This window comes from Saccostrea cucullata, unplaced genomic scaffold (genome assembly GCF_032062105.1).
Source record: "Saccostrea cucullata isolate Sc308-1 unplaced genomic scaffold, CSIRO_AGI_Scuc_v1 ctg533, whole genome shotgun sequence".
NCBI classification, from domain to species: domain Eukaryota; kingdom Metazoa; phylum Mollusca; class Bivalvia; order Ostreida; family Ostreidae; genus Saccostrea; species Saccostrea cuccullata.
Genome location: NW_026926449.1, coordinates 254,970 through 269,349, shown reverse-complemented (window position 1 = coordinate 269,349; position 14,380 = coordinate 254,970). Strand labels below are relative to the sequence as shown.

General features: G+C 31.8%; 1 protein-coding gene across 1 annotated transcript; it reads left to right on the top strand.

The window, feature by feature from the left end:
* Nucleotides 1–2,825: 2,825 nt before the first annotated feature.
* LOC134271720 (ficolin-1-like) lies at nucleotides 2,826–12,959 on the top strand (the record flags this gene model as incomplete). Its single annotated transcript, XM_062753930.1, has 5 exons — nucleotides 2,826–2,939; nucleotides 6,761–6,900; nucleotides 7,298–7,394; nucleotides 9,236–9,400; nucleotides 12,534–12,959. Coding segments are annotated over 5 exons (770 nt in total), but the record flags the coding sequence as incomplete, so codon positions are not given.
* Nucleotides 12,960–14,380: the final 1,421 nt, after the last annotated feature.

Below are 14,380 nucleotides of genomic sequence, written 5' to 3'. Positions count from 1 at the left end.
TTAATAAACACAATGCATCATATTAAGCTTTTACAAGTCAATTCTAGAGGTATTAATGTATCTGATAAGTGCTGCAATCCTGAGGAAACTAATTTGATTATATCAGTATTTCGTGCCACTGACCCGCAAAAATACAACATTTGAACATACAAATATGATTTTATAAATGAAATTGTATAATCTTGAGAGGATTACGGAATTTTTCAGAAACTACAATGCGCGTTGAAAATATTTATAAACTAAATTTAGAATTTTAACTTGGTTATGACTTTGCACTCATAAAATTATAGATGACCTCAATACTGCAAAAATGTGCTAAAATCACGTGACTGCCGTATCACGTTACAAATCTAAATATAAAATATTATCGTCCTCCATATGTCATTATTAACCTTAACTTCAATTATCTGATATAAATAATAAACTAAAAATAATTGCCACCATGATGAATACATAAATACCAAAAATGTCGATATTTCCATTGTGAAACTTAGTTGTATTGCATTTCAATTCTTTTCTGTTCTTCACACTAGAGATTACCATTCTTCTCTGTTTTTGACCTTCGTGTTGCTTTTGACAAGCTTTACTTTATTTTCCTTATATATAGATATAATAAACATTTACCACATTAAGGGTTACCTTTCAAATCATATGATCAATGATCTTTAACAGTAACTTAATTAAGCTAAAATCCGTATGCATGTTGACTGAATGAGATATTTAGATATCAAACAGTAAGGAATCGCAGCAGAACATAGTAGATGTCAAATTGAGGATTTGTGCCTGTTAACGTTAGGACCAATTACACATTTTAAACAAACCACATCTTCGAAACTAGAGTGTTCCAAGAAATGCATTTGCCGCTGCTTTTAGCTTCTTTAAATGTGCCTATACATAGTTTCAACCATAAGGTTTCATACCATTGTTTATTTTTAAAAATACTCAACTAAAGTATTTCTAATGATCAGCATTTTCAGCTCACCTGATCCGAAAGCTCAAGTGAGCTTTTCTGATCACATTTTGTCCGTCGTCCGTCCGTTCGTCTGTCCGTCTGTAAACTTTTCACATTTTCGACTTCTTCTCAAGAACCACTGAGTCAATCTTGATCAAACTTGGTTCAAAGCATCCTTGGGTAAAGGGAAATTTAAATTGTTAAAATGAAAAGACATATCCCCTCGCAAGGGAAGATAATCAAGAAAAGACAAAAATAGGGTTGGGTCATTAAAAAATCTTCTTCTCAAGATCCACTGACCCAGAAAAGCTGAAACTTATGTGGAAGCATCCTGGGGTAGTGTAAATTGTAAATTGTTCAAATCATGACCCCCGGGGATAGGACGGGGCCACAATGGGGAATCAGTGTTTTACATAGAAATATATAGGAAAAATCTTTGAAAATCTTCTCAAGAACCAATGGGTCAGAAAAGCTGAAACTTATGTGGAAGCATTCTAGGGTAGTGTAGATTCTAAATTGTACAAATCATGACCTCCAGGGGTAGGGCGAGGCCACAATGGGGAATCAATGTTTTACATAGAAATATATAGAAAAAGTCTGAAAATCAAAGCTGAAACTTATTTGGAAAAATACTGGGGTAGTGTAGATTTCAAATTGTTTAAATTATGATAAGTGGGAAGGGTGGGGTTACAATGTGTATTAAAGGGGGAAATCTGGTAAAGAACAGAATAGCCAAAGCTTCTCAGGTGAGCGATGTGGCCCATGGACCTCTTGTTTTTTTATATTTCAGTTGTCGAGTTACAAGACAGACTTAGAGCTCCAAACATTTGTTATGTAAACAAGGCCTGCGCCTTGTTTTTGGTTACATAGGTTAAACATACTCTTGTGTGATCGTCAAAGCAGATTTATTTCAATAATGAAGTTAATTTTAAATACAATAAGATATTTTCAAATGATTTGCCGAATCTCGTTTTGTTATAAATATGATATTATCTTAATGTAAACAAAAAAAAGGCCCGAGCCTTGTTTTCAAAATTCTCAGTCCTGTAGCTCTTTGAAAATCAACAAATGTTCAAATATTTGCTGATTATTAAAATTGCTCTTGTTAGGAATTGTAAAAATTAAATCGGTAAAAAAAATTTCAGCTGAAACTGTGTCCATGCCCCTTTTAAGATGTAACTAAATTTACGAGTGGTCAGTTATTTCTAAGCTACTGTAATATCCAGTAGTTGTTGCACAAAAAAATACAACATGATATTCCTTTAAGCATAAAAAAACGTCCATATATGATATAAAATTGCGACAGAGTCTGACAATAGAAAATGCACAGCTAAATAGCATAGAAATACCGCTAAAATTTAAAAAAAATATGCTGCACATTGTCATATTTTACTTATTTATGACAATCATAGGACAAGGCCAAAAGTAACGAGTTCGGTAACCATGTTTAATAACAAATTGCCATATTTGTTATAGTGCAACGCAATAAATGTTCAAAATATCAAGTCCATATTTCTTACAATTTTTGAGATACAAGTTGTGATAGACATTCAGCTACAACCAGACAGGCAGACGGACGGACGGACTGACATACAACGGGTAAAATGATCCCTGGGTGCCACTCTGCTCTACACGTTTAATGGTTTAATGAAGGGTGATATGCATTCAGAAACCGAGTCGGATCAAAACGCTGCGTGATTGCATGAGATGAACTTTTTAATTGAGTAATATATAGTTTGGTTTTTAGGTATTCAAGTGCTTTTATCGTTCCAATATGCTGCTATTAGTTTAGCACATGTATAAATCTAGCTGACAATTTTAAGTACTTATAAGTCAAGAGATAAGTTCATTTAAAAACATTTTGTATCTTCAGTCGATCCATGTGAAAACCATGATTGTCAGAATGGTTACTGTGTGATTGAGGCGTCCATTGCAAGAGGATACATGTGCAGTTGTTCCAATGGTTATGCAGGGGAAAATTGTGATGGTATAGTCTTTATTTTCAAATATTTCAACTTTTTCCCAAAGGAAAATAAGTAGAAAACCCATTTTCTCTCATCAATAATAATTAAACGTGAAATAGTTTAATGATACATTGAGCACTCCGCTACAACTTCCTCAGGTGACGTCTCTACAGCTGTATTTAAAAAGGAAAATATATGGAGATAAAAAACAGTATTCAAGCTCAAAAGTCCGTTAAATAATACAAATTTGGAGCAGAGCAAAAACAGACCTAAGTGAAATCAGGTGCGATGGAGGAGTGAGTCTCCTCTGCCGACCGGTCACATCCTTGTCATGATCGAAAAATAACAGAAAAATCCGTTGACAATTCAGCGTGTATATAATGCCCTTACAATTAGTATGAAAAACAGTCAGTCAGCATTTGACTTAATAATGATTTTTAATTGCTGACAAGTTAATTGTATCGACCATAGAACTTAAAAATGATAACTTTAATCAAGACTGCTGAAGTTCTTGTTTCAGCAACTCGTATGATTAAACAAAGTATACAGGCCACATATGATCCACATACGTGTATCATATGTGAATTATATGATGGATTTCATATGAGAATCATAAGAAATGGCATAATATGTGAACCATATGAAGCAAATCATATGATTAACACATGGTATACATATGTGAATCATAAGAAAATCAGTTCATATGATTTGCAAAAACATTTCCCCAAGCCTCAAGTGCTTTAGCTTCTGTAACAATAGTTTAATAATAAAACTCTCATTGCCTAGTGTCATTACAGGGTCACACATGGTTGATGTTTTGATAAGTAGCTCTACAGTGACCCCCAAATAAAATTCTCACCTACAGAATTGAATAAATTTTCAATAGGTTCATCTGAGATAGATATATGCAAACGTAAATATTCATATATAAATACAGAAATGAATCCTATGAATATCAATAAATACTGTGATAGAAAAATGTTAAAATAGAAAAATGATTGAAAACTATTTCATTAGGCCTACCAAAGACAAAACGTTATGAAAAGCGGACGACTTCATATAAATCTTGTCATATATTAGATTTTATCTGTAAATGTCCATATAAATGTCTTACAACAAATATGCAATTATCTCACATACAGATAGAGCCAAGATTAAATCCAAGGAGAAGGAATACTCCACTTCATTTTTTAACCATTATATAGGTTAATGACTATTTGGCTATTGTGTAAATATTTATCAAATTTCTGATTACGTTAATCTCTTAGCACAATTAGGTAAAATAAATTAAAATTATATTTTCTGTAGCTTTCTGTAGCTTAATATACATCAGTTTTGAATTGCAATTGAATGAAATTCAAGTTACAACAATGGATATTCTGCCGAGTCTAGGCTTCTTATATTTCTCCTGAATAGCAGTTAAGTTTCTGCAGACAGTAACAACATAGAGAAATCTTTTTGGACGGAAGCACGACGTCCGGAGGAAAAGTGTCCAGTGTTTTACTGGACATTCCGAACCAAGAGAGTCTAGTGAGGTTTTGTATGGTTCAGAGAATTCGTAACTTAGTGATGGTCGTCATAAACCACAAAAACTACATAAAAATAAACAATAAATGAAAAAAAAATCCCGGGCCCTTTATAGAGTTTAAGCAGATAATGAAATGAAAGTACAAGAAATGATGATCTTTCATTCAATAAACACGTGTTAATTCGACTATCCTTTAGTTTGTTTTAACTACAACTGACAGCGATATTTTTGGTGTATTGGTCCCGATGTATTTTAAGGTATGGGTATGTAATTTTCAGATTGTGTGAAAACCGTAAATTAATACATACAGCGTCTAAACTCATTGTCCCGATCTAACATTTAAAACAAACGCTAAGTTTCAAAACCATGCCTCTCAAAATCAAAGAGAAAAGTTGAAGCAACCATCTGGAGTATATTTGCAAAGCAAGCCAAAGGTTTAAGTCTAGGTCGAATGTTTGGTAACTAGTATTTTTCATAAGATATTTTGACAAAATTAACAAGTGCTTAATAGCATAGATTCCCTCTTACATGTAAATGTTAAAAATATATCTGAATGTACCTGAACAAAGAGGCATTTTGAAAAGAACGTAAAAGGTCAAGGTAAAAGGTACCGAGATGGATAAACATGGTTATATACATGTACAAATTCTAGAGCACACTACATATGTGCAAAACATGAAGTCAATATCACTTACATTTCTCAATTTATAAGGTGTAATGGACACAATTCTCGTCATTTTCTAGTTTTTTAATTGAAAATGAATTGACGGCATTGGTTTTTGTGATAAAAAATACTGTTGTTTTACTCTGTTTCATTGAAAAAAGGGATTGTCGAAATGGGGAAAAAGGCTCGACGAGTTGTAATGCATTTTTGCTTCAAAATATGGGAATCATCACTACCCTAACAAAAAATACTATAGTTAACTATAGTAAACTATAGTTTACTATAGTTAACTATAGTGATAACTTTGACACTTGGTGAAAACTTTTATTTACTAAAGTGATAACTTTGACACTTTGATAAACTTTGGCGAAAACTTTGACACTTTGAAAAACTTTGACGAAAACTTTGACACTTTGAAAAACTTTGGCGAAAACTTTGACACTTTGAAAAACTTTGGCGAAAACTTTGACACTTTGAAAAACTTTGACGAAAACTTTGATACTTTTAAAAACTTTGGCGAAAACTTTGACACTTTGAAAAACTTTGGCGAAAAATTTGACACTTTGAAAACTTTGATGAAAACTTTGATACTTTGAAAAACTTTGGCGAAAACTTTGACACTATAAAAAACTTTGACAAAAACTTTGACACTTGAAAAATTTTGGCGAAAACTTTGACACTTTGAAAAACTTTGACGAAAACTTTGATACTTTGAAAAACTTTGGCGAAAACTTTGACACTTTGAAAAACTTTGGCGAAAAAATTGACACTTTGAAAACTTTGATGAAAACTTTGACACTTGAAAAACTTTGGCGAAAACTTTGACACTTTGAAAAACTTTGACGAAAACTTTGACACTTTGATTTACTATAGTTAATTATAGTAAACTATAGTTAACTATAGTTCACTATAGTTAACTATAGTTAACTATAGTTAACTATAGTATTTTTTTGTTAGGGTAGCGACATTTTCATTAATCAGTCAGACTTACAGAAAAAAGAATGTAAATAAGAGACATCTTAATAGATGGTTTCAGTAATTTTGCGCGTGTGATTTGTCACTGTGTGATTAACAGAGAACAAGAAGACCGAAAGATAGGAGATCGGACGGAAACGTACAATGGTGTCTGACTTTGTCAAAAAAGACAAACGTATAGAGTGACATTTGAATTTTTAAGTTTGTCTTATGCTACTAGCTGTTAAAAAAATTGACAGAGGGATGAATTATGAAAAGAGTTAGTGTATAATAGTACCAAGAATTCTTGAAGAAAGTGGAATTATATTGGTGAAAGTGTTTGCGAATCACAAATATTTTTTATGAAAAGAAGGGGAAACGCTTAAAGATATGACGTTGCGTATCCGCCATATGACATTATATTTATCTACCATAAATGCACATTGTTTAAAGTCCGATATTTTGAAAAGTATACACCATATTCCTTTGAATGTTTCAGGTTTGATTTGAAATAAATAAAGCTTCCATCATGCATAATTTTGTTGCTTTACGTCGAATTGTAGCAATTTTTTCAAAGTTGTGACATTACTTTTGGATCAACCCTCGTATATCAGAATTTTAGAATCCAATCTCTAAATTATTATGCATTGTCCAAACTTTATCATTTATTTATTGTATGTTTTCTCCATTTGACTTAGGTCTAATCCACTGGAATTGCTATGAAATGCTAAAAAAAAATTCCAGTCTGAAAGGAAAAAATGGTGCATATAGTATTGCAGTTGGTTTAAAAATCACTTCCGTTTATTGTGACATGACCACAGACGGGGGCGGGTGGACAGTGAGTATTTTTGCCATCTGATAAAAAAGCAGTAAAACTAAATTGCTTTCTGAACAATCATTGGAATTTTGAAATCTCAGTTTTCATGTATATTACTAATTCGAACACCTTTTACCCGTAGATTTTCAAATTCAGGGATTCAAATACACATTCACATTGTTTTGAAAATATGGAAAGGGACGTATATACGATATGAATGCAAAATGTCAAATTTTCACTTTAATCAATCAAGTTTAAGCCTTACCTTGAACAAGTTCAATTTCGAGTAATTCAATGTCTTATTTAAACAAATTTTGTACGAATGGTGCATCCTGTGATTGATAATTACCTAAAGTTCTGTACAAAAAATATGCTGAACACACCTAAACACAGTTTATTAGATTTAAAAATTCCGTAGGTTTTACAGAAAAGAATAGACGGATCAACCGATTTCTATCGAACCTGGGAAGAATACAAAAAAGGTTTTGGGGATCCAAGGAACAATTACTGGATTGGTAAGAATACAAATTTTGAAATTAAAATTTATAGTTTATATTTATGCTGCATGCTTGTACTTGAGGGAAACATTGAAAAGTTTACCCCTAATAAACGCAATGTCAACAGAAAACGACCCGAGGTTAACAATTGTTTTAGAGGGATGGATATTTACATTGTTACCCTCAGCTACTTCGGTATTTATTATATAACACGGACTTTTACATACAAATAAGAATTAAAGTTAAGCAGGTGAGTTTATTTCTTTTCTGGCTATTATACAGAACATAATATTACAAGTATAAACAAAATCAATTTTTGTTGCATGTGAGTTTTCTTAATCTTGGATTTTTTTTTCATGAACAACATTTGTATTTTTATAGGTTTAAAAATTCATGTCTCCATGTATCATTGTACTGAGATCAAAATAATACATATATGCAGTCAAATTGTCTTATACAATGTAGTTTTTTTTTTGCCTACATATCTTAATTCTTCATTGAAAATTTTAATTCTTATAATAATTAAATATTGAAAGAAGAAGTAATCATTGGAAGTTCTTATGCTATGGGTTTGAATAGCCCTTAAGGATATCCGATACTCAGCCAGAGGAAGGATAACTCCAAAAATTGATATTTAATTTGAAATGCATTAAATTTAAGCTTGAAATAGAATTTTTTTCATACAGCAATTATCATTTTATTCATTTTTATAAGATTAAAGGTTTTTGAAAGACTTAGAAAATATCTTAAAGTTTACATTTGTACCCTATAAAAGGAAAATGATTAATACGGTTTTAGATACTAGATAAGAATTTCTTCAATCCAGTCTTAGATAACAATGCTAATTAGCATGATATAAAATAAAAAGTGATTTGTGGTGTCTTGCAATGATATAAAAGGCCTTTGAAACTATGTATGATTAAATTATAAGACAGCTAACAACTTTTACTCGAAATGAAAACTTTTTATCAACATTTATTATATATTTTTTCTGATTTGAAAAAAAAAAACAAAATAAGTTACTTCAGAATTTTTTTTTCGCTTATAGTCTGACGCATCTGTCTCTTACTTAAGATATTTACTTCAAAAAGACGTTAATGGTAATCTAACAACCAAGCTATATGATAAACGTGATATCTTTAACTTTTCTATCGTCATCTCCCGTTTTTATGCAGCAATATAACTTCATCACCTGCAAACGGAGTGTATATATCTCAGTTCTCTTGGTACGGGTACGCAAGAACATGCTCTACGTATGAACAATTTCTAAAACGAGTTAAAATATTGACAAACAAGTTGATGAAACAGGAATATTAACAGTCTAGTTAAAAGAAATCATTTTATAAATTCTATGGTCAATACAATGACCTTGTCAGCAAATACAATTTATCATTGATACTCTTATCATTGATATTCTAACTGACATTTTTCATACTTAGTCCATTATTTATACATAGAATTTACAACGGAATTTTCCGTTATTTTCCGAACTTGACAAGTGGCATACGGCGGTTATGACCGGTCAGCAGGGGATGTTCATTTCTCCATGGCTCCTGATCCCACCTCTGATTTTTTGGAAGTCCGTGTTAGCTCTGCTCCTTTTTTGTATTGTTTGATGGACTTTGATATTGAATAATGTTTGTTATCTCCGTAGCCTTCTTAAGGCAGCATCCACCATGTGTCCATTAATAACACCCCCACACACACTAATTGTTTTGTATAACCAATTCTGTGAATATGTGTAATTTATTAATAATCTAATAAATAAATTAATAATAATTTATTAATGAAAAATTTTGAAAATTTTGATCAATAGTTATAAATATCAGATTTAATGATTTTCGTAACATTTTTATAAGGGAATGATGCAATCTATGCTTTAACCAAAGATCAGGACCAAGAACTGCGAGTAGATATCCAGGCATTTGATGGGGACACAGCTTATGCTGAATATTCCACGTTTTATATCGGAAACGAGACAGAGAAATATCGACTCACAGTATCCGGATACACAGGAACTGCAGGTAAAGTATTCATTGACATAAACTCAATTTGAAGACTTTTGTAAAACAGCTGTTTAACAGAGAGTCTGATATTAACCTGTTGCAGCGCTGTGTCATCATCTGATGTCAAACAACATCAATTATGTTTATTAAGAAATAGCATCACGAAAAAACAGGCATTTCTTTAGAGGAAAGGCCTTAAACAAATATAATTCAGAACTAGATTGAAGCGCATTTGCCTTTTTAAAAAGCGCCAATTTCAAAAAACGTATTTTAAGACTATTCGGTCATATACATGTACATCCAGGGTTCTCCATCATTTGAGATTTTTCTGTGTTGCAGAGTTTACGTGAAGCACTAATATTTCGCGGTATTTTCGCCAACAAATTCGCAACTGAATCTCAATTCATTATAATTACAAAAGATTACAAGCACACGCTTATTTGAAAATCGCAAATTCTTTACACAAATGGTATGGTCGTACATAATGATTAAGGGGAATAAACGTTCTGAAAATCAGAGGAAATTCTGACCGATAGTCGAACTACTTAAAATTTTTGAAAGTAGATTTGCCATGTTTATTTATCAGGTTTCTTGATCGAGTTACCGCATTACAAAAAAGGGACTTCAGAACAGTAAAAATATTTTAAAGAGTTCCTTGAACATGCTGAAATTTCAAATTTTTCGGCAATTTATTTACATCAATTAAATGACTTCGATACGATGTTATGTTTGACTTACATAATTCTAGAGCCGTGGCTCTATGGAAAAGACATAGATATTTCATAGATATTACAATGTATTTTATTGCAAGCCAACTACCAATTAACCGGTACATTGAATTGTGAAAACAGTTTATTTGTCTTTGTTCCGTCAGTTGATTAAAAAATTATTACTGTAAGCCCTAGGTGTTAAAACTTTTTGAATTGAAATACGGTAGAATTGATTGATTAATTGTTGTATCAATTAAGTTGATTAAAAAATTACTGTAAAGGAAAGACATTGGATAAATATAATTCAGAACCATATTGAAACGCTTTCGCCTTCTCGAAAGGCATCAATTTCAAAATCTTGTTTTAAGACCTTTCGGTCATATATAATGTAAGACTGCTGGTTCCTATTGAATTACACATTTATTTTTAAAACAAATGAACAGTTGCCCACGTGGCCCAGTGGTTAGTTTGCTTTAGAGTCGTGGAGTTAGGAGTTGATTTCGCGGGTTGGAATACCATTATGGGACTTGGAGACCGGTTTTTCGGACAAATTCATATATACAAGGGTTCTCTGTCGCAATAAGTGCTGTCACGAAAAAGGCCCTGGTCCTGAGTCCCGGTATAGATATAAATTTGCAGCCCCCTCCCTTCCCCCTCGGCCAGTCATGGGTGGAGGCGTCTCAGTATAAGTGACACATTTTCGAAGGGACACAAATGGAGACCTGTTCTGTTAATGTAACAAGCACAAATGGAGACCTGTTCTGTTAATGTGACAAACATCAACAGAGACAGGTAAAAATCCACAAAAACCTATCTCCTGAATACTTAAAAAAAACATTGTATCGATGGTTAGAGACACTGTTTCAAATTACAATGCTCGAAATTCATTTGATTATTCTTTACCTAAATGCTGGCTTGAATTATACAACAAGTCATTTGTCCCCGATACTGTTCTCAAATGGAATTCACTGAGCAACGAAACAAGAGAAATAAGTTCAATAGGAATTTTAAAAGAAAATTGAGTAATAATAATGATAAACCTCCCAGGTATTTTTTTATGTGGCAAAAGATATCTGAATATTTTACAAACAAAATTAAGACACAGTTGTATTTTAAATTATGATCTGCATAGATGTAATTTCATAAGGAATCCAAATTGTTCTTGTGGTATGAAAGAAGATAGTCATCATTTTTTCTTTGTTTTAGAAAATATTTTGAACCTAGACGCTTAATAATGAATGTATTACTTGTAACTCATAATGTAAAAATGATAAATGTGCATAAATTGCTATGGGGAGATGATTCCTTATCTTCGCAGGAAAATGAAAAAAATATTTAGTATTGTTCAAAAATTTATTTAGGAATATTATCTCTATTGAAATTATTATATTTCTATAATATCAACACTGTATTTATAATCACCATTATTATTCATTGATAATTTGATATTATTTCCTTATTCATTAAACAATTGTTTTTGTTCTTCTATGTATATGTAGATATTATTGTAATACTAATGTAAATGTTGTAAAGGGAGCTATCCAGATTTTATGTACTGTGAGGACTTTAATGTTTTTGGAAATTTGTCCAATCTTTTTGACATATAGTCAATAAAATATGTTCAAAACAATGGAGACACGTTCTGTTAATGTGACAAAATTTTAACCAGTTCCTCATCCATAGGTTTCAGTAATCATTGCATATCATGTATGGCATATAAAATGGTATATACAATTAAAGGTTTCTTCCATTAATACTTTTTGAAGTTTTTCTGCATGGTTATCAAAATGATGTTTGTTGAAAGAGGGGGGTGTTTATAATCTTTCAGTTCTATTTAGTGCTAACGCGTACTGATATCCTGTTAATTCTTCATTAATTTGAACATATTTTATTGAACACAATCAATGGGATTGGACACAAGTTATAATTATACCAACTTAGATGGTCCTCTCCATTGATTCACAAGAAAATGATATAAAAAAAACATTATAAACAGGGTTGATATTGAAGCTTTTTTCCCCACATATATGAGCATGTAACCCTAATTTTAAATGTAGAATATCTTGATTTTATTGATTTCCTATTTTTTGTTGATAGATTAATTTATTTGAATTATTAGTATCGTTAATTAAACATAGATTATCATAAACAGAACTTATACTTGTTTTCAATTATCTTTTAAAAGACTAAGGGTTGGTTATATGATACATGCAATCATGATTTAGCAACATCAAGCTTAACATGTTTATTTTAGATAATATAAGATAATATTTAAAGTCAGGTTTATGAAGAAAGAATATTAACTGTGAAGAGCTATTTTCCGAATACAAATTTTATATCTATTTTAAATTATTAAATGATACGTCTAATTTTTATATGATGTATCAAAATTCTTCATGATTTACACATTTGTATATAATTCATCATATACTCTGTTACAGATGATAGTTTGATTAATCTTCACAATGGAATGAAATTCAGCACACAGGATCAGGATAACGACAACTGGAGTGGTGATAACTGTGCTACATCAAGCCACGGAGCCTGGTGGTACAGGGCCTGTGCCTGGTCAAATCTTAACGGACTGTACGGACAGGCTGGTGATTCTGGTGGAAAATACACGACATGGTATCACTGGAAAAGTAACTTTGACTCATTAAAGCAGACTCAGATGATGATCAGACAAAAAAACTAGAGATCATTTATAATCAGATCTGACATACAATACAAATCTGATATTTTATTTTTGCCAAACAAACAGAAACTTTTTGTTGTTTTTGTATTCAAGTACAAATGTTTAGACAATTACAGTAATTTCCTTCTTCTTCAATATTTCTACCATTGAATTAGATTTTTAACAATCATGTTTTATATATTACGACACGGAGCCTGGTGGTACTGGGCCTGTGTCTACTCAAACCTTAACGGACTGTACGGACAGTCTGGGGAGTCTGGTGATAAATATATGCATTGGTTTTACTGAAAACATGACACTGAAGCATTAAAGCAGACTTTTTCTTGATCAGATATATATATAATAATCAAACTGTTATCTTTATCCCACGTACCACATATTGTTATTTTGTCTTTTTATAAAGCAATATCATGATAGTAATTAAAATCAACACGTTTTAATTAAAATAATCATGTCACAGGAAAAACTTTTTCTAAACTTACTCCTCTTAGAAGACTGACAGTAATCAAAAATATCATTAATACTTAAACTAAATTATCTTGTCCTCACTTTACCAAATCCCACTGATGATTGATTTTATACTGTTTAACGTCCCTCTCCAGAATATTTCACTCACATGGAGGTCACCATTGCCGGTGAAGGGCTGCAAATTTAGGCCTATGCTTAGCTCTTACGGCCTTTGGGCAGGGAGGGATCTTTATGGTGCCACACCTGCTGTGACATGGGACCTCGTTTTACGGTCTCATCCGAAGGACTGCCTCATTTTGTAGCCTTTTACGACAAGCAAGGGGGTACTGAGGACCTTTTCTAACCCGGAGCCCCACGGGATCTCACTGATGATGTCATGAGTACTATTGAAAAAGACTTGTACACTTTGCTTTGATATATTGGAATAATAACAATCAAAGTTTAGAAAATTATAATGATTCAGGAATACAGATATAAGGGTTAAGTGAGAGATTATAAAGATAAATCGTATATCAAAGTATAAATATCAAAACTCCGTAAAGATAAACAAACGTTACAGATTCCAGTAATGACAAAATAAAGTTATTTTTTCATCTTAAATCACATAAACTATGCCTGCGAGAAATATTTGCCAGGTCTGTGAACAATTCAAGGTCAGGGATATTTATAGTCGTAAACAATTTATTTTTATGCAATTAATTTTAAATGTAAATATGATTTTCATTTTATCATAATAATGATCGAAAACCTCGGACAGTCAAGGCTATCATACGTGCTGCATATTTTGCGTATGGCAAAAAAAACTTGAAACTAGTATATTATTCTTTGGGGGAGACGATATGCGCAGAAAAGGTTTAGCTCATAATGTTAATTTCTGCAGGGTGACTACATATTCTATATTCAAATACTAAATATGCTTATAAATTGAATCTCTGTCTTTAAACATGAATGCATTATAAAGCAAGATACGATCGTATGTTTGTTGTTTCTCTCTAGAGATTTTTTCTTTCATATGTAGACACCACCACTTGCCTGTAAAGGGCTAAAATTTACAAACCTATATATTGCACTTAAGGCCATTGGGCAGTGAGGGTTTTCTTTCCTCACAGGACTGGTCTCTGCGTG